Consider the following 20,604-nt stretch of genomic DNA (forward strand, 5'->3'; position numbering starts at 1 on the left):
ACCCAAATGTAAGCCAAAACAAAATGATTACCAGCCTGCATTTCAGAATCTCACCATTATGTTGGGCTCATTAATTGACACAGTTGCCCAGTAACCAGGCATCAGCCAGCCCCTGACCTCCTCCCTGGCAGCCTCAATCATTTCCTCCTGAATCTTTGCTAACCACCTGCCGTTCTGGGCACATGTGGGGTCAGAGCATGGGCAGAAGGCCCTGGCCTCTGAGGGACCCCATTATACTTGGAAATACTCAAGGAAATGGACAAAAGTACATACTGCAACGGTTGCAGAAACACCCAAACAGCAGTGAAAGCAGGAAATGGTACTCGGTATTGAGGCAGTGGTTTTGTCATAGGGCAAGTAGCCTAGCTTCTGCTGTCATCCCATGGAATCAGGGAAAAGTTCAAAGTACAGCAAAGAGCCAAGGAATCCAATAGATGACACAGCCAGGGGCACTCTACACCCGTGCTCTAGGAAGGTGCTCTTCACAAAGAACTCCAGGCTCTTAGTTTGCTAGGGCTGCTGTAACCAAGTACCACAGACTGGGTGGCATAAACAGGAGACACCTATTGTCTCACAGTTTTGGGGGCTAGTAGTCTGAGATCAAGTTGTCGGCAGGGTTGGCCCCCCGTGAAGGTGAGGAAGAATCTGTCCCATGCCTCTCTCCTAACTTCTGGTGGTTTTCTGGCAGTCTCTGGCTTATAAGATGCATCATCTCGATCTCTGCTTCATGTTTACACGGCGTTCTCCGTGTGTACATGTCTGTGTCCAGATTTCCTCTTTTTATAAGTACACCAGTCATATTGGATTGGGGGCCCACCCTACTCCAGTATTACCTCATCTTAACTAATTACATCTGTAGCAGCCCAGTTTCCAAGTAAGGTCACATTCTGAGGTCCTGGGGGTTAGGACTTCATCATATGGATTTGGGGGTGGGAGGACACAGTTCAACTCATAACACATGCAAGTGGTGCTCTCTGGAATTTGGGCAGCCAGGAGATTCTGGCCCTAGCACACTTCTTGACTGTCTTGATTTCTCAGAGCTCTGCAAGCCTGTGGGCTCTGAAATCACCATGGGGGTGCAGCAGTGTGGGTTTTGGTGGGGGTGTGCTGCGGGGTCTCTGATGGAGGGTAGAGGTCTGGTCGGCTCACCTGTGTGTTATCTGTCACTACAGGTTATATTGAAGCTGCTATCATTCCAGCTGGAGCTCGAAGGATTCGCGTGGTGGAAGATAAACCTGCCCACAGTTTTCTGGGTAAAACAAAAAATGGTTTGACTCATAGTTTATGTTCTGAGCATCGATTTGGACAATCAGGCTGCTAATTTGGTTCAGCAAAATGCTGAAGGGGTGCTCTCAATCCATTGGTTTTATACTCGTATTTTAGGTGTAATGATATAAGTAATCAGCATGGACCAAACAGTGCTGTTGTATTTGGCTCAAGTGCAGCCATCCCCAAGGTAGATGAGGGGTGAGGGGAAGGGGTGAGTAGGAACCACCAGCTTCAGACAGGAAAGCGGGTGACAGAAGAGTGAGTGAAAGAAGTTGTGAGGAACTGGGATAGCCTAAGTCCCCGAAAGTAACCCCAGGAGACCTCAGGCAGCCCTGCCCCCTCCTCCCAACTCTCTTACCTGCCTCCCATCCACCTGTGTCCTGGAGGCCATAATGGCCGCTGCTGTTCCTGCTGCCAGCCTAGGACCTTGCTGTCCCTCGGGTTGACATCCACGTCAGTCTTCATCAGCCCCGTCCGTGGTTTTTCCCGCCTCCCTGGCAGGGATGCTGGCCCAGTCCTGCCTGGCACTGTTCTCTGAAACTGTCCCAGCTGTTGTTCTACAAATAGAACGATGCTTGTAAATACTTTCCAAAACGGGGCCTTGTGCTGCTCTCGGCACCTTCTTCAAAGTGATGGCCTTTTTACTAAATTCTCAAAGAGTCCCCCTCCTTTCTGCCCACCTAAGGAAATTTGGTCAAGTTTACCAGCATTTGCTTCAGAGCCCCATCACCCAGTGTCACCCCCAAAGTTAGCCTTTCCAACTGGTACACTGGCCCTCCCCAACCTGGAGATGACATTCCTGCTCCCCAGAAACACTGGGCCTCTGTGGGAGTCTGACATCGCCTTTGACCCTTATCTTATTCAAAAATCATGATCCCAGTGTCTCAGGTGCTGGGGCAATTCCAAGGTCGGCTTACTGGCCCTTCCATAAAGCACCAGCAGGTGCCCTGCAAGTAAGTTCCTCAGCTTCCGGTCCCGCCCTCCGAGACTTGCCAGCACTGTTCCTCCAGCCCAAGGTATCTGGTGAAAATGGGAACATTATTTTTACTTCTACTTTTCTGTGTGATATAAGAATGACAGAGGGATGTCAGAATCTCTTAGATCACTCAACACCTAATTCCTGTAGTAAAAATGACTTTTCACTGGAACCCATCTTAGGGCCGACAAATAACAACTAGTGGATGGTGCCCGGGGAGCCAGCTCTCACGGTGGTCCCTCTCCACTCCTGAAGCCTGAGGGCCACACATTCCAATAATAACAGTGACATCGACGTTGTGACTCCCAGTCATTGAGCCCTGCTCTGCTTTGCAGACCTGACCCCTAACCCTCCAATGTACTGCAGAGAATTGATGTGCCTATTTCACAGAGGAGGAAAATGAGGCTCTAGGAGTTCAGCAGCTTGTCCAAGCTCCTCACTGCAGCTGGGTCTGCTGCAACTCATAGAGCCTCCCAGAATTGCTCTGAGGTGTCAATCACGGCCAGAGATTGAGTGGGGATGATTTTTCACTGGAGAACATATGTTAAACCTGCCCATTGCTACCGCTTCGGTGTGCGGATTTCAGAGAAGCCGATGTCCATCCCGAAGAGATTGGTTCAATGTCTCAGGATGAATTCTCAGCTCCCCAGAAGCACTGGACCTCCCTGGGAGGTTGGAGCCAGCCTCTGTCCTCTTATCTGGAAATCACAGTTCCAGTATTCCAGGGTCTGGTGTGTGCACAAGGGAAATCCGAAGGTGGTCCATGCTTGTTACGTTTCTAAAGTTAGTTCAACAAGCCTTGTTTCCACTCGGGGCTGGGTGCTTTGGAAGTCAACCCTGTGTAACTTTGAATTACTCTCACATTGCGGGAGCAGTTCCTAAAGAATTCACCCCACCTACCTTCAACCCATGCTGCCTGGCTTTCTGCTCAAAACCACCTGGAACAGGAAATGCCTCTGCAGTTTGCATCCATAGCTGAGAGCAGAGCTGGCAGAACTCCGAGTGGAAATAAAAGGAGCTGACTCAACGCCAGGATTAGAAGTAGGTTGAACGTGGGTCAAGTCTTCCAGTGGAATCCAGGAGGGAGAGAGACAGAAAGGAGCCTGGCTTCTTCACAGCGCCATGCAGGAAGTGGGCATGCAGACGGGATCCGACCTCTTGTGCCTGCCCCCAGGCAGCTCCAGAGAGGAGCTGAACCATCCCAGCAGGAATGCCCCCTCCCTGCTCCCTGGAAAGGCTCAGGATCTCTCACAGTGCCCGGAACTCCAGGGACATTGTATAAATGTCCACAGAGAGATAGAAGGGCCCTGAGGGAAACAGACGGTCACCATATGACCTCACATTCCAGGCCATTGAGGAGGTTTGGTTCTGCTGTGGTAGCAAGGGAGAGCATGTGCCGTCTTCATCCATGCAGAAGTCTCTCCAGCTGTTGAGAGGCTTCTGAGGGCTCCAAAGCAACACACACAAAAGCAAGTGCTGCTATATTTGTGACAGGGTTTAAAACATCCAACCTCTGAGGCAGGATCAGCAAGTGAAAGTATCCTCACCAGCAAATCAGAACTACAGACATTACAGATAGAATCAAGTCGCTCAGGAATTCCCTTTGTTCTTAACTTTATATTTCCCTATCAAAGCAGAGCATTTGTAATCATCTTAATGACCCCTGTTGAGTTTCTAGGCCTAAAAATTCTAATTTCAAATATAAACTAATCTCAAAATGCTGACAGATGAAGGGGGCTTGCACATACCATTGATGCCAAAGGATTGAGAGGAACGGGAATTTCTGGGGCCCAAAACTTATTTAATTTGGGAGGCCTTCTTTAAGGGAAAGAATACACTACGTATAGGGCCTTGGAAAGGACTGGTGCACGAGAGCGGCCCCGGAGCTTCGGCCTCCCCAGCTCTCACAGACCCTGCTCTGTGAAGCTTTCTCCGGGGTGGAGGCCACTACAGATGGGCCAGGAGTGACCTGCACACTCTCCCTTTGGGGCTGACACAGCCCCACAAGGTCGTTTTCTCATCAGACTCCACATTGAACCTATCAATTCACTGTCAGTGATGTTCAGATCTTGATGTTCCAACAGACCTTCTGAGGCTGCAGTCTTACCCTTTTGAAGGGATGTCAGGTGCTAAACTCCAATTTTATCAGGAAGTTCTGATTTCTCAGCATGGACCACGGCAACCTGCAAATTTTGAATCCTGCTGACTAAATGACTCACCCCAGAGTCAACAGGCTTGCAGTGATCCCCCTGATTCTTGGAACTGCTGGCCTCCTACTTAGAATTCTGCCTCTGAGTTTTCATCCTACTGCAAAATGCATGAAGGGGTGTCATCATGATCACACTGTCCTGAGAAAGGGGCGCTGGCTTTCAGACGAGGGGTCAAGTGGCAGTTGTAAAGCTGAGTTTGCGGTGCCTGGAAGTTTGCGGCCGCCGTGCAGATGGCTGCCGCAGAGCTTGGACAAGCAAAGTGGATTCTTTCTGGAACCATGAGAGCCCCGACCCTGACCACACACATACCCTGAGGCTGTGACAGTATGAGATTTTGCCAATTCAGCCACCCCAGGCCAGGACCTCCAAAGCAAAGACAGGTGACTTCAGAAGTCCTGGGAGTGCCCAGCAGTGGTATGTAGATGGGAGAGGTCACAGTTCGCATCTCTTCCCATCTCTGCCTTCACAGAGCTCACGTGGATAACTTGAAACCTGTAATGTAGGCACATTTACACCTTGCATAGTGACAAGCACTATAAATCTAGGCTGCTTTCCCCAGAGAGCCTGCCACCAGCGCTGCACTGTCTGGCGTGTTCCTCCCCATCCTGCTGCTGGCCTTTTCTGGAAGAGCCGGTGAGCCACTGCCTGCCTCTCTCACTTGCCCTCCCCTCTTCCCTGACCATACTCACTCCTCCATGGCCTCCCCCGCCCACCCTGCGGACCACCTCCTGAAATGTCACCTCCCCTAACCCCTACTGCCAAGCAGGACACTCCCCTGGTGGTGAGAGGGTGGCACGCTACCAGGCCCAGCAGGGTCTTCGTCTGTCCCCTGTGTCACCCACGGCGGGTGCCTCTGCCGGCAGAAGTGGGGCTTCCCCAGGCGGCCCCCACACCTCTGCGCGGCATTTCTGTGGATGGGTTTATAATCGGCTCCAGGTGTGCCCTCCTGCACTTTTTCCAGTCCTTCCCACTCTTGACCTCACAGGTGTTTGACTTTTGGCACGGAGGCGGGGTGGTTTTCAGTTTATAATCCAATAAAGTCCTTTTAGAGCACCTTAGAAACAAGGCCAAGTGAGAAAGAGCTGCCTCATCCCAAACAAAGTGCTGGACAGGAGCAGGGCCCAGGAGAGCCTGGATAGAGTATACCGGGCCTTCTGAATCTCAGGGGGTACTAAGCTGACGTTAGTGAGGATCCTAGCGTGATTTCTAGGAATCCATACTAGTAATTTTCTTTCTCAACCTGCCCTGCCCCCATCATGGTTAGTATTTTTTAAAAACCAACCTCCAAATGTGACATGTGAAAGCCAAACCCAGTTCTCAGTTTCTGTGTTATCGGCTTCAGACACTGCTGGATCCAGGAGCTTAAAATGATTATCACGGGAAATAGAGTCTCTATCCTGGCACTGCTGTCCTTTCTCAGTTGACTTTAATCTAGGGACCTCTTGCCATGTACTGGCAAGACTTATATCAAGTCTCTGGGCAACCTGTGGAAAGAAAGCTCCTTCTTCCCAAGGTGAATGAAAGTCTTAGAATTGACTCTTACCTTCCAGGGTTGGGTGATGGATGCACTCCTGGAGCTGGGGTGGAGTTTGGGGTCAGCCCCACGTGACTGGGGGAAGAACACATTCCCAAAAGCTCCTCTGGGCGTTGTTACTTGCAGAAGGAGAGAGAGATGGCAGGCAGCAACACACTAGATGCTCACAGAAGCCCTAAGACAGAACAAGGCCAGGGCCCAGCCCAAGGCACTGAACGCAGGAGTCGACTGGGGCACATGCGTGGGCTGAGACAGGAGGAGAGGGCCGCCCCAATGTGCACCTGGTCTCTGTGTGGGAAATGGGTTCTGTGGGGTGACCCCAGCATGACGGGGGTCAGCAGACAGCTTTACACAAACTCGTTCTGCTCATCTCTCTGATTCTCAGTTTCAAGGGTTCTCAACATGCTCGTGTCCCCACCCCAGTGACAACGACAGTGAGCCTTCTCTTTCCTTCTCCACCTCCGTAGCCCCTCTCTGTCACCTTCTCTTCCCAATCAGACTTCCAATATTCCTTCACCTTCCACTTGCTTCTTCACATGGGGCAGGGTACCTTTCTCCCTCCACCACCCTGCACAGAAACTGAGCTTAACAAGGAGGCAAGGAGCAACAGCCCAAGCTGCCCACACGCTCCAGGCCACCTCTTCTCCCTGCTTTTCCTGCAGTCTGAGCTCAGGGCTCCTCCTTCAGAAGGCCTTCCCCACCTGCCCCAATCTCTGCCCACACAAGCGTGCACGGGCCCCAGACTAGCCTCTGTCACTGAGCTTCTGGAAGTGTATCGTGTTTATCTGTCTTCTCACCCGTCTCCCTTTCAAACATTGAGCTCCCAAGGGCAGGAGCTGTGCCTTCATCACCAGCTACAAGGCCCTCAGAAGAAGGTGAGGAATTGGTGTAGGGATGTGTCGGCTGCTCCCTGTGCTTCCCTGACTTGTTTTTACTGAGGCTTTTCTTTTTTTTATTTAATTTATTTATTTTTGGCTGTGTTGGGTCTTTGCTGCTGCGCACAGGCTTTCTCTAGCTGCGGTGAGCAGGGGCTACTCTTTGTTGTGGTGTGCGGGCTTTTATTGTGGTGGCTTCTCTTGTTGCAGAGCATGGGCTCTAGGCGCATGGGCTTCAGTAGTTGTGGCTCGCAGGCTCTAGAGCGCAGGCTCAGTAGTTGTGGTGCACAGGCTTCGTTGCTCCATGGCATGTGGGATCTTCCCAGACCAGGGCTTGAACCCGTGTCCCCTGCATTGGCAGATGGATTCTTAACCACTGCGCCACCAGGGAAGCCCCTACTGAGGCTTTTCTTAAAGGTTTCTGTTCCCTCATTTGTCTGCTACTTCCCACCAGCCTGTACTGATTCTGAAAACCAAATTTACATATGCATGTGCAAGAAACAATTTTCCAAACCTTCAGAGAAATTGAAAGAACAGTGAACACCCATACAGCCTTAGCCTAGACACCCGAGTAGCTAACATGACCAAAAGTATTTTTAGGTTATTAGTTCACTGGAAGCTGTGGAAAACCATAACTTTAGTTATTTTTATGAAGGTATGTAGAACGTGAGACCCCCCCCACAGCAATTTGAGCTTGGAATTTGCTCTCTTTGAGAATATGACATTTGCACATTTCAGTGTCTATCATAAAACTCTAGACTGATGCTATAACCTAAAGAATGTGGGAGCTTGGTCTGTTTAGATTCAGTTCTCCACATGACAATGTAATAGCTGTGTGACTTTAGGCAGGTTACTTAACCTCTCTGTGCCCCCATTTCCACATCTGTGAAAAGAGAAAAATAATCCTTTACCTCAGAGAGTTGTTGGGAAGGTTAAATGGGTAAAAGCATATGGAGGAGCTAAACCAGAGAATGTGTCCCTTGAATGGGGACTTGCAGGCAGTGGCTGAGGAAGAGAAAAAGGCACAGAAATTGTGAGTATCCCAACAGTCTCGCTTCCTTCCAGTAGCCAGGAAATCTCGATAGTAGGCAGAATTTCTTGAAGGGAAGCATTCGATTCTAAGTGGTAGAGCTTTCTCTTTTCGAAGGCTTCCCTGGAGTCCTGTAATCCCCAGCCACTCACTGGGCAGCCACCCTGAGTATGAACCCCCTCCTGGAAGCCACCCTGCTGGAAAGCAGCCCTTCCCAGGTCCCTCAGTTTCTCTTGGCGGTTCCTGTAAGCACAGAGTCCTGAGCGTGCACCGCCCCCTTAGGGGCCAGGAGAGCCTGCTGGGACCATTGTGTCCTGCAGACGAGGAAGCGGAGGCCAGCATCCCCCAGCTGCTTGTGGCTTGACCAGGACTGGACCCACCGGGTCCTAACCCAGCCAGGGGCTCGTGGACTCAGGGTTAACCGAAACCACTTTTGGGTTTCAACTCCCATTATCCAAAATCGGTATTAAATGTGGGCATTTTATTAATATTTCTGGCCTCATAAGCAGAGAGTAGGGAATGGAATAGAACCTGATTTCGCTGATTGTGGGTTGAGCAGGGTCCCAAGGTGATTGAGAGCATCTGGTTCTCAGGGGACTCTAGCTGCACTGGCAGAGAGCATAGCATTGGACTTGGGGTGCACGGAAAGTTTTATTTTTTGAGTGACATAAAGACTTACTGTCACCCATTTTCATTTGCCACCTTCTCCAAAATGCCAGAGTAGGTTCTAGTTATTTCTTTCTTTCCTAAATAACAAAACAACGCAAAAAAACAGAATTTCACTGCAGAATGCTCCCTCATGAGAACCACATGACTCTAAAACCTAAGTGAGGAAACAACAAAGAAAGTCACTGGTGAGCACTCAGATAATAATAAATATATGGCTTGTGTGGAAAACCAAATCTTTGCTATGGCCAATCAGCAAGATGTCGATTCCTTGTCAGTTCCAACACACTTTGTACGGAGTGTGAGGGAGCAAAGTGTGAACCCAGCAAAGGCCACAAAGCTGAGGGTGGGAGGGCCCCCACCACCCACAAGACATCGGCTCACTGTTACTGCCATGCCTGTAGGCAGCTCAGGCTTCCAGACTCTCGTGTTTGGTAGAATGACACTTGTTTCTTGAAGGAGCATCTGCTTTACTAATCTAGGGCTATCAAATCCTTGAGAGGCATTGGAGTTAGGCTGCCCTCTAAAAAGCCCCAGGTGGGTAAGAGTAAAATGAAGGATGAATTTTGCTAAAGCTACAAATCCTGTTTTGTAGCCTTGTACACGTTAAAATAGAATCTATTCATCAGGTGGAAAACCCCCTACTCTGTAAATCTCGTGAAATGTGATTGGGCTGTGGCTGTCTCCATTCTCTGGCGCTCCTCCCCGCACCCGCCACCGAGTGAGCTGATTCTGAGACAGCGGCCCATGGTCAGAGGTGTAGGAGTCACGACAGCTGTCTCTCGGAGGGTCCTGGGGTCAGGAGCTGTTCTCTCCCTGTAAGCCAGGCTTCTGTTCTCAAAGAAAGCTCCCTTTCTCTCACTGCAGGCCTCCCTCTTCTCCCCTGTGGAGGTAGAGAGTGAGACCTCCAACCCACCGCTCAGGACACCCTGACTCCCTTCAAAGACAGACTGACTCCCCCGATTCCATGGTGTTCCATTTTCTTTCTAGCTCTCAAAGACTCCAGCAAGAGATCCATCAACAGTGACTGGAAGATAGAGCTCCCTGGAGAGTTCCAGATTGCAGGCACGACCGTCCGCTACGTTAGAAGGGGCCTGTGGGAGAAAATTTCCGCCAAGGGACCAACCAAAATGCCTCTGCATTTGATGGTAATTTGCCGTGCTTTTGCATTTGTCTTGAGACCGCTGGCTCCAAGAGGTCTACCAGTTGACTTCTTCCCTGAGACCCTGTGGGGAGGAGGTACACCTGGTTCCTGGTGGTTTACCTGGCCGCCTGCTGCTCATGTCTCTCCCTTCGTCTTTTCTTATCTAATCCCTTTGCCACATGCTTCAAAATTCTGCCCTCTCAAAATTTTGCCCTAGCTCTTTACTGGCAGAACTCCCATCTTTTCCAAAAGGAACCACCTCCAGGAAGGAAATGCTTAGCCATGTGGCCGCCAGGGAGACTTGGCATTATTAAGCAGACAGCCCCACTCAAAGTCTATGTTTTAATATCAGATGGCTTAGATTTGCCCCACAGTTTGTATATCCACATCGGAAACTACCTTTTGGAAATGAACTGTTGACTCTGTTTCCAAACCAAAACCACTCAGGTTTTCCAGACTCTGCTTGCAACAAGGATTCAGGAATCAAGGGAGAACCAGATTCTACTGGCCTATTTACTCCCCAGGTGGCCTCGAGAAATCATGCAATCAGGCCAGATCAGGGCACTCTGGTCTTGTGTGTTGTCTCAGGGAGGACCCCATGCAAACCACTGAAACATCTGGTTATGCTGCCTTTTAAGAATGTGAAAGATCTCCAGGGACAGGAATGCCACCGTTGCCTTCTCAGGGTTCAGGACTTCTCGTGACTAACTTTTGATAGCTTGTAATTATTGATTCCATGTCTCCTTCCAAAGAATGGGAGTTGTGACAGCTTGTGTGCCTGCAATCAAAGCACATTTTGTCCTCCATGCCTGCCAAAGTCTCTACTTGGAAGTTCTTATCTCCCCATTAATTTGTGGTCACTGGCAACCTGCAGCTGTTCAAGATTAGGTGACACACAAGAGATTCCCAGGCCACTTCCCAGGGACTCTCCTGAGGAGACCAGCTCTGCGTGTGAGCAGAGATGTCACCCACAGTGGCCCTAACCCTGTTACAATTTCTGATAAGAGTAAGGGGAGCCAGTTTCCACAGATGACATAAACTGTCCAGAAATCTATCAGTGCAACACTCCACACACTAAATCTACTGCAGGTATATACTTGCAAGTTGATTTCTGGGACCTAAGAACCGGTACCTAAGTCATTTCTCTGTGATTAGATTGTTTCCTAATCTAAGTCATTGGAACAAATCCTCCTGTCCTGAGTTAAAAGCAGTCATTCAGAGGGACTAAAAGAGGAAGTAAAAAACAAGATAAAACCCAAGATAGCAGCATCACCTTTAGCATGTGAATTTGCTTTTCTAGCAAACACCAAGATGGGCCTATTTCCTTTCTTTCCCAAAAGCTTTCATAAACTGTGAGTGAATCACAGCCCATTAAAGCAAATGCACAGCCTGAATTCATTCAGACCATAATAAACAAAACTCCAGGAAAGCAATAACTACCACAGCTGAAGTTCCTGCCCTCTTGAACATTAATCACTTTTCTCTCTTGAAATATAATTGTTACTACCAGTTTTTAAACCTAGAAACGAGAGGAGCCCATCTGCCTCTGAAGGGAAATCCATTGTCCCCTAACTGAGGTGTCCACATTGCTTGCAGGGTCAGGAGCACCCGTAGAGCCACGGGGACCTGCATTTGAAAGCAATTATGCACACGCATACAAATTATATGTGGCTACAAAATTGCATGAAATTGGTTTCATATGGATTCTCAATTCACCAGTCTTATTCCCATACTGAGATAATAAAGATCTCTTTTAAAGCCTTTTTTTTTTAAAAAAAACTGGAGGCATTTCTCCAAATGCATTACTGCAAGTCTCTTTCTTGGAGAAGTGGATGTTTATTCAGTTCGGGCTGCTCTTAGCACCCCACCCCACCCCGCCTGCAACTGCAGCCCTTGGAGGGCTGGGAGATGCTTGGGAGGGAGGGCGGCTCCTGTCGTCCAGCACACCGTCCATCTGGCCTCCCCAGGTCAGGTGGAGCACCCTCTGCCTCCAGCTCCTGCGGGCCGGCTCTCCCAGACCCCGGGCTGGAAGTGAAGTTGCTAGCTGCTTAGACCCAGGACCGCCCCCTGGTTCCAAGCCTAGCCTGAGGACATACCACCCACAGCCAGGCCACTTGAAGCTCCCACAAGAGTGCTTCTTTTGCACCGTTACGTACACGTAGAGAAATAAAGCCAGTGGAGCACCTCTCTCTCTACAGGGCTTGAAACATGCATTACCGAACAAAGAGCAGGCCCTTCCAGTTCCCACTTACTAGGATTTCAGACCCAGGGGTCCCCAAGCTGCACGATGATGGCTCCCCTCCCCTCACTCCCAGCTTTAAGCCCTGCGCCAGGCTGTGCCACCCTGTGGGCATCGTCATCATCCTAGCTCCCATGGCAGCAGGAAGGCTCCTACATCCTTGACAGGCATCCCCAAGGTTCCCCTGCAGGGGGCTGTGTCTACCCTTGAGCCTGCCTTACACATAGCAGTGACTGGTGCTCGGGGTGTGAAGAGTGGTGTTCATTTTCAAAGAAGTAGAGTAACCCTACTTGTTCAGATGCCTGTTTAGGAAAAGCAGTATATTTGTGTCTTTCTCGCCTGTAAGGGCAGCTTCGTGGGTGACTGTGGGAACGGGTACTTTGCTCTGCCTGGAGCAGCTCTCCATGTAACGTGCAGTTAGAGCCCACAGATTTGCTAATCCCCAAATCCCTCGTCTAAACGAGTCCTCTCTCCAGTGGAAAAGAGTAGAACTCCCTGCCGATGGTTTACATAAGCTCCTGCCCTGAATTTGAGTATCTAGGGAACCCAAGACTGAAATAAAGGTGTGCCCCTGGAATGAACCTGTTTTGAAACCCTGAAAAGAACAGGTTCCCCCTGGTAGGGAGACAGCCACAGCACGGCTTGGCTTGCAAGTTCAGCAATCCTGGGAGCTTTCGCTTTATTTCAAAATGGCCTTTTATTTTGCTGCTGATCCAGGTGTTGTTATTTCATGACCAAAATTATGGAATTCATTACGAATACACCATTCCCGTAAACTACACTGCTGAAAATCAAAGTGAACCAGAAAAACCGCAGGACTCCTTGTTCATCTGGACCCACAGCAGCTGGGAAGGCTGCAGTGTGCAGTGCGGAGGAGGTGAGCAGTAGGGTCACGGGCTCATGGGGTGTGGGTTTTTGTCAAACAGAGAAGTGAATTCAGGGCACTCCATGGCGGGTGCACAGAGCCTGGGAAAGGCTAGCCACATAACCTGTATTTCCATGGAATGTAACCACGTCCCACTGCAAATCTCTCTGCAAAACACTTGGACAGAGTCTTCCAAACTCCTGCATGCTGGAGTTGTGCCCAGCTTTGCCTATGGCATGGGGCCCTTGGATGCTGATCCGAGTGGAGGTTTGGCTGATGTATGGTTGTGTCACAAGTGTGACAGGTGACCCTGGGAATGAACAGAACAGACTTCCATCTGTTGCTGTTTGGTAGAGGGGCACTGGAAGATGTTCTGACCCTCAAATACCCTTTCCTTTTTGCCCCAGTGACCAATGGAAATACAGGAAAACTAATGGAACCAACAGTAATACAATGGAAAGAAAAAGTCCTCCAACTCCAGTGAAACGTTCAGAGCCTGAGTCCTGGCTTCATGATTTGCCTCCATATATTAGCAGATGATTTACTCTCTCTATGCTGATCAACCCTCATGCCCACTGCAGGGAGGAGACTCAAATACTGCAAAAATCGATATGAACAAAAGGCATCGTAGTCATTACTGTGTTGTTTAGGAGGAGCGGTTGGAAGCATTCTGAATTCTTAGCCAGCAGACCCCTTAGTACAGTGTATTCTATCACCCTGACAGGACACACAGGGGGGTCATGGGGGATGGATGCAGGATGGGTAAATTTTGATGGACACAGAGTTAGAACAGAAGGTTGACCTGGACTCTGGAATACCAACCCAGAGGGTGGGCTGGCAGGTGGGACCTGGGCATAGCCTCACCGACACTCAGTCCTGTGGGGCTGATGGCACCAAACTTTTCCACTGGGGCAGCTTGCTACAAACTAAGCGTGGCCCAAATGGAAGAGTTAGCAGGCTCCGTTCGCTGGGGGGCAAGGGGGTACTGTTCTGCTGCTGTCACTACTGGCATCCTTTTATGGCTCCCTGACTTCCAGCTCCCTGACCTGCAGCGCAAACCGAAATCTGGCTTGAGGCAGCTCTGTGCTTTCTATGCTTACACAAGTTGAGGGCTCCATAATTTTCAGTCACTTCTCCATGACAAATTCCCCAGGAGACAGATTGGTTGAGGAGTGTGGGATCCATATAGTCGTGCTTGACTTCCTGTTAATCTTTTATCATGACACTTCCCAAATAATAACAATAGGAATATAGCTAACATGAAGTGTTAACCCCTGCCAGGTTCTCTTCTAAGCATTTTATATGTATCAATTCATTTTAACCATCCCTAAAGCACCCTAAGGCATAGTGAAGTTAAGCGAGTCAGTCCAGTGGAGGAAAACAAGGCACAGAAACGTGAGGGCTAAGTAGCAATCCTATGCTCACTGTGCTAGTGAGTAAGCCAAGTCTGAACCCAGACAGCCTGGTTCCAAAGGCCGCCCTTCTAGCTCCCAATCATTCACCCCCACTCCTAACAAAGTCATGGACAAGTAGTGTGCAGGGTGCTTTGGGAACACCCAAAAGAATGACTACATCCAGCTGGGGTGACCGGTTAGTGAAGCTTCCCAAGAGCACGTGAGGCTTAGGCACGAGCGGCAGTTGATGGAGAGACAAATTCTCAGGTTGGGTCTGTGTCCTTCAGACTAGCCTTCCTGTTTCTCACTTCTCTCCAGCAAGTAGGAGTTCTGTAATAAGTAGCCATCATCTCTGATGAGGGCTGATATACAGTTGTTTAATCAAGACCAGATCTCCATAGACTTTAAACATCAAATGAACAGATACAGAGATTGGCAATCTTTGTTGGAAATTAAAGACCCAAATCACAACTTGACGTCAATGAACCCCAAGCTTTCCAAGGACATGGCTGATCTGAAGTGTTGCCTCTTTCTGATCCTGTTCTAGAATCTTTCTCCTGCCCCATGCTGCCCCTGCCATGTCTTACACACCCTCATCCCAAAGATTATGGTTCTCCCTCTCTGACAAACAACAAAGCATTACAATAGTCACTTTAAATGACAAACTGATCAAAAGATGCACCTGAACACTCCTCCATAAGGTGAATGAATGGCCTTACCAGGTGTGTGTACCACGACCTCTCAGTTCTGTGTGGTTTGGTTTCCAGGGGAACGCAGAACCATCGTGTCCTGCACACGGATTGTTAACAAGACCACGACTCTGGTGAATGACAGTGACTGCCCTCAAGCCAGCCGTCCGGAGCCCCAGATCCGAAGGTGCAACTTGCACCCATGCCAGTCACGGTAAGGAGCTGTGTTCTCAAGTTTGGACCCTCCAGGGTAAAGCAGCAACGCCCATGAATGGGGGACGGTGACGCACAGTTAATACCACAGTCTTGCTCTGTGTTCCATTGTTGTTTCTGAGTGATTTCTGCTTGCTCAAAATACTGAATTTCTGGCTACTAAGCCAGAACTTTGATAGGAGTGTACAGTCCTCACTGGAAGGCATCTCATAGGGGGCCATCTAGTGAAAAAAGAAATAACCATCCCGCATACTTTCAACTGGTATATGTCAACTCCTCCTCCAAATTACTGTGTCTTGGAGAAAAAGGAAATCAGTGTCATAGTATGAGCACCCGTGAGTAGGTGTACATAGGTTAGTGTTTGTGATTGGTCTATTTCAGTGGCTGAAATGAATGTCAGTAAGTTATTTTTTGTTTGGGATCCATCAGAACTTCTGTTTCCAACCCTAGCTTTCATGGCCGTGTACTTGTGTGCTCTGAAGTGAATTCTCTTGGGTTGTTAGCTGAGAAGAATTGTGTGAAATGTGTTCATCAGTTAAGCCTCCTTATTTCCACTTTAGTGGGTCTTTGCATCTTACTCTGCTGTATTATGTAATATCACCACCGGCCTCCCGTTCTGCCCTGGGTTGAGGTGCATGGTTTTTGTTTTGTGGTTCTGTGCATCGGGTTAGGCATGTTTAGCTTTTGTAAAGAGGCTGGACTTTTAACCTGGCAGTTTTTTGGGTTTCTTAAGCTTGATCCGTACCACTTGCCTGGTGAAAAGGTTTCACAAAGCATTTAGTTTTCGTGCTGACCCTGTTTTCTTTGTCAAACTGGTAAAATGTGTATGAATGAAAGTGGGAAGACAGGAAGGAAAGTGAGGTGAGACTTGTTTCATTGGTTTTATGTGGTCCTTTTAAAATTAAGAATGAAATCCTACCCTAATGCTGATGGTCATGAGGAATAGCTCACTTCTGCAAGTCCTGAGCATGCTGGGTGTGAACAGCCATCCAGCAAACCTATCAGTTGATTGATCAATCTATCCATCAATCAATCAATCACACACATGTGGGGCCAAAGAAGGAAGGACTTGCAAGCGTGAAGACTTAAATATCAGACAAACCACAGTCTCTTTTCCTGAAAGCAGAGACAGCTGGCTCTTGTGATATGATTAGAAAGGATAATAAGTGACTCTAGAAGAGGAGAGGTCAGCATGGGTTCAAGGGCATGATTGAGCAAGAAAGATCCTAGGGACCCATTCAAGAATCATATTTTACAGTCATTTATGTTTTCATATTGTTTTAGTATCAAAATATTTTAAAATTATGCACAGAAATGAAATATATGAAACATGAAATCAGAGTTGCTCTGATTGAGGGAAGAGTAGCCCAGTGTACTCGGCCTTCCCCTCATCTCACAGTAGGCCCACAGGACCTCTGTGAAACACCAAGGAATAAAGTTTAAAAACTGTCAGTCAATGATTCTGCTTCCCATAATGATGGAGTAGCTCGTATTGGACCAAACCTCAGTATTCTCCTAGAATGATACTCTAGAGCTGTGCTGATCAATATGGTAGCCACTAGCTAGTCCAAATCAAGATGTGTTATAAAGGTAAAATACATACCATACTTAAAAGATTTAGTATGGAAAGATATTGTAAAATATCTTAATAATTTTTAATATTGATTACATGTTGAAATAATTACATTTTGAATACATTGGGTCAAATACAGTATATTTTTTTTTTTTTTTTTTTAAGAAATGCCTTCCTTTTTTTTTTTTATAAACAGTTTCACTTAATTTTTATTTATTTATCTATGGCTGTGTTGGGTCTTTGTTTCTGTGCAAGGGCTCTCTCCAGTTGTGGCAAGTGGGGGCCACTCTTCATCGCAGTGCGCGGGCCTCTCACTATCGCGGCCTCTCTTGTTGCGGAGCACAGGCTCCAGACGCACAGGCTCAGTAGTTGTGGCTCACGGGCCCAGTTGCTCTGCGGCATGTGGGATCTTCCCAGACCAGGGCTCGAACCCGTGTCCCCTGCATTGGCAGGCAGATTCCTAACCACTGTGCCACCAGGGAAGCCCGAGTATATTATTAAAATTTATTAATATGTTAAAGTCACCTGTTTCTTTTACTTTTTTAATATGGATAGTAGAAAATTAAAATTACATATGTGGCTCATGTTTTATTTCTATTGAACAGCACTGCTATAGATTAACATAACATGTACAATGTTCAGGATACAATTCAAAATTACTAGACATACAAAGAAACAGAAAAATGTGACCCATACTCATGAGAGAAGGCAATTAATGGAAACTGACTCCAAAATGACATGTATGTTGGTATTAGCAGACAAGAATTTCAAAGCAGCTATTGTAATTATGCTCAAAGACATAAGGAAAAATATGATCATAATCAATGAACACATATGAAATCTTAGCAGCAAAAAGGAGACACTAAAAAAGAACCAAATTTTAGGACTAGAAAATACAGTATCTGAAATTTTTTAAAAATCATTTGATGGGTCTAACAGCAGACTGGAGATGATGAAAAAAAGATCAGTAAACCTGAAGACAAAAGAATAGAAATTATCCAATCTGGAAAATGGAAAGAAAAGATTGTTGATAATTTACCTGTGGGAAGATATCAGCCATTTTAAATAAGTATAATTGGAATCACAGAAGGAGAGGAGAGGAAGAATGGACCAGAAAATCATCAATGAATTAAAAACAACCAAAAATTACCCAGAGTTAATCAAAGACGGAAGAGAGGTCACATCTTGAGTACTTCAGCTAGAGCCAGATGAATTCAAAACTCCATAACGAAGCCCTCTAATCATTACACCAAGTGGGTTGATGAAACACCTTTATGATTTTGCCACCCATAGATTTTCTAGAAGACTTTGTTGCACTGCAAAACTAACCAGAAAATCATGTAGAAAAAGACCTACAGAAGAGTCATATGAACAAGCAAGAGTTAACAAAGGTGCAGACTCTACTATTGGTGCCATGGAGCTGCTCTAAGCTTGGACAAAGAACGTCAAGCTTGTATGTGTGGCTCCAGAGTGCTCACAGAGCCCAGGCCTGCAGTCTCGCCATGTTTGAACACAAGTTCAAGCCAAACACACTTTAGGTTAAAACTAACTTCAGAAGCACATTCTTTTTTTTTTTTTTTTTTAATTTAAAGGCTTGATCAGATTCAGCTTTTTTTTAAATTTACTTATTTATTTATTTTTGATTTTTGGCTGTGTTGGGTCTTCGTTTCTGTGCAAGGGCTTTCTCTAGTTGTGGCCAGCGGGGGCCACTCTTCATCGCGGTGCGCGGGCCTCTCACTATCGTGGCCTCTCTTGTTGCGGAGCACAGGCTCCAGACGCACAGGCTCAGTAGTTGTGGCTCACGGGCCTAGGTGCTCCGCGGCATGTGGGATCTTCCCAGACCAGGGCTCGAACCCGTGTCGCCTGCACTAGCAGGCAGATTCTCAACCACTGCACCACCAGGGGAGCCCCAGAAGCACATTCTTAGTGTCTCCTTAGAACAAGGGTCAGCAAACTTTTACTGTAAAGGGCTAGATAGTAAATATTTTTGCTTTGTAGGCCATATTCGATCTCTGCTGTCTATTTTTCGTTTTGTTTTATAATCCTTTTAAACATGTAAAAACCATTCTTAGCTCCTGGGCTGTACAATCTGCAGGCCAGACTTGGCGCATGAGTGATAGTTTGCTGGCACTGCCTTAAGTTATTATCTACCCTGGTTTTGCCCACTGAGATGTTGGGATCACAGCCTCAGCATGAGCCCAAGCTCTAAAGGTACCACCTCAGGGAATGCATTCTCTTATTATACAAAGGAGGGCACATTTTTATACTGAGTTACTTTTTATTGCCCGATTATTCAGTACTGTTCTTAAAACCATTCAGCATGGCCCTCAGCACACAGTACAGAGTCAGTAATTTCATTTCTTCAATATGTGTTTATTGAGCATCTTCTCATTCACTAGACCTTGTTCTCGGTACCAAGGTATTTTGAGGTGAGAAAGACAGGCAAGGTCTTTACTCTCAGGTAACTTGATAAATACTAGGTTTCTCCCTCCCACCACTCTCCTTTCTGCCCCACCCCCTTTCATCCCCTTCCCAACTCTGTAAAATCATGTGGATCAGACTTAAAGAATGAATGGAATTTCCAAAAGCAGAGGAGAAAATAAAATTGATAAAAGAGAAGACAGCACCTGGAATTTGCCTCAGAGCCTAGAAAAGAAATGCCTGGATGCCTGCTCTAGTCTGGTTTTATTTGTTGATTTGTTTATTTCTTTATTTTGAACCATCTGACTTTGTACTGTTTATTAAAGTGGACACATGGAAGTGAAGTGTCATGACTCATCAAAGAATATTTATTGTTTGGCTAAAGAAATGTGCAATCTGATAGATTTTAAAGCTCTTGCAAATGCCAGCTTTATTTATTTATATACACACACATACATACACAATATACATATATGTGTATATATATATATTATATACAGATATTTTATATCTATATACACACACAAACATATTTGGACAGTAACACTTGAGTTATTGCATAGCATGATCTAGTTGTCATGAGTCTTTCTTAAAACTATAGAGTAATATGGATTTAGGCTAGTAAGTGAAGAAGAGTAAAGAGATTGATCGTAGAAAATGAGTGCTAGACAATCAGAGAGAGATGTAATCCATAAGTGGAAACTGAACTTGGGTCAGGGGGTGGGGTTTGGAGAACTGTGGGGTCTGGAGAAAAAATGGGTGCTTCAGGGGTTTGGGGGTGGGCATGATTGGAAGACAGAGCCTGTCAGCTGGAAGAAGAGCCCAGAACCCAATGGTGTAAACTTTATTTAAAAAGCCAAAATGCAGCACGCTGTTGAACCTGGCAAGGTGAAAGAGCCTTTCTATATTATTTTTACTCTTTGACCTTTAAAAAAACAGAGATGGTTGTCTTTTTCCCTTGTTTTTCTTTATTTCCCCAGATTCCCCCTTTAATTTTCTTCAACCCTCTTTTTCCACTGAGTTCCCGACAGTTTCCTTTACCTTCCCAACTCACACCATTAGCACCTCTTTATTCTAATCCTGCCCCTCACTCTGTGGATACTTCTCTCAAACCCTGCCATAACCATGTGGAGTCTGGAATCTGACACACAGGGCAGATGGCCTCTCTCCAGCATCTTGTACAGCAACACAAACATATCAGCAAACCTGGACCTGACATTGGCAGGAGAGGAAGAAATCACAGATCAGCTCAGCTGTCATGACTGTGGCCAGCAGCCTTCACCTTGCTGACTACAGTCTGCAGGGAAGTGGCCCTGCCATCATCTGGCATCCAGAGAGTAGCCCTGTGTGCTAGCTCCTTAAGACCCAGTTCCAGGTTGTCCTGGAGCAAGGAGGTGGGCTATGACAGGGAAATGGCCTCATTCTGGAACACATAGCTCATGCTTCACCAGATTTAATATTTTGCAGTCTTTTAGAGCTTACTGGCTACTTGAAAAGGCCATTCTG

The 20,604-nt window shown here is 47.2% G+C and overlaps 1 protein-coding gene across 15 annotated transcripts in view; it reads left to right on the forward strand.

The window, feature by feature from the left end:
* The window catches only part of ADAMTS17 (ADAM metallopeptidase with thrombospondin type 1 motif 17), a 354,337-nt gene that overhangs the window by 251,793 nt on the left and 81,940 nt on the right, over window positions 1-20,604 (forward strand). For all 15 annotated transcript variants that reach the window (XM_082385141.1, XM_082385142.1, XM_082385143.1 and 12 more), the window contains 4 exons: window positions 1,173-1,253; window positions 9,551-9,708; window positions 12,661-12,820; window positions 14,970-15,105. In XM_082385141.1, coding sequence (XP_082241267.1) covers window positions 1,173-1,253; window positions 9,551-9,708; window positions 12,661-12,820; window positions 14,970-15,105 — 535 coding nt within the window. The remainder of the gene's footprint in view (window positions 1-1,172; window positions 1,254-9,550; window positions 9,709-12,660; window positions 12,821-14,969; window positions 15,106-20,604) is intronic.

This window comes from Balaenoptera borealis (genome assembly GCF_965194805.1).
Source record: "Balaenoptera borealis genome assembly, chromosome: 3".
Classification (NCBI taxonomy): Eukaryota; Metazoa; Chordata; class Mammalia; order Artiodactyla; family Balaenopteridae; genus Balaenoptera; species Balaenoptera borealis.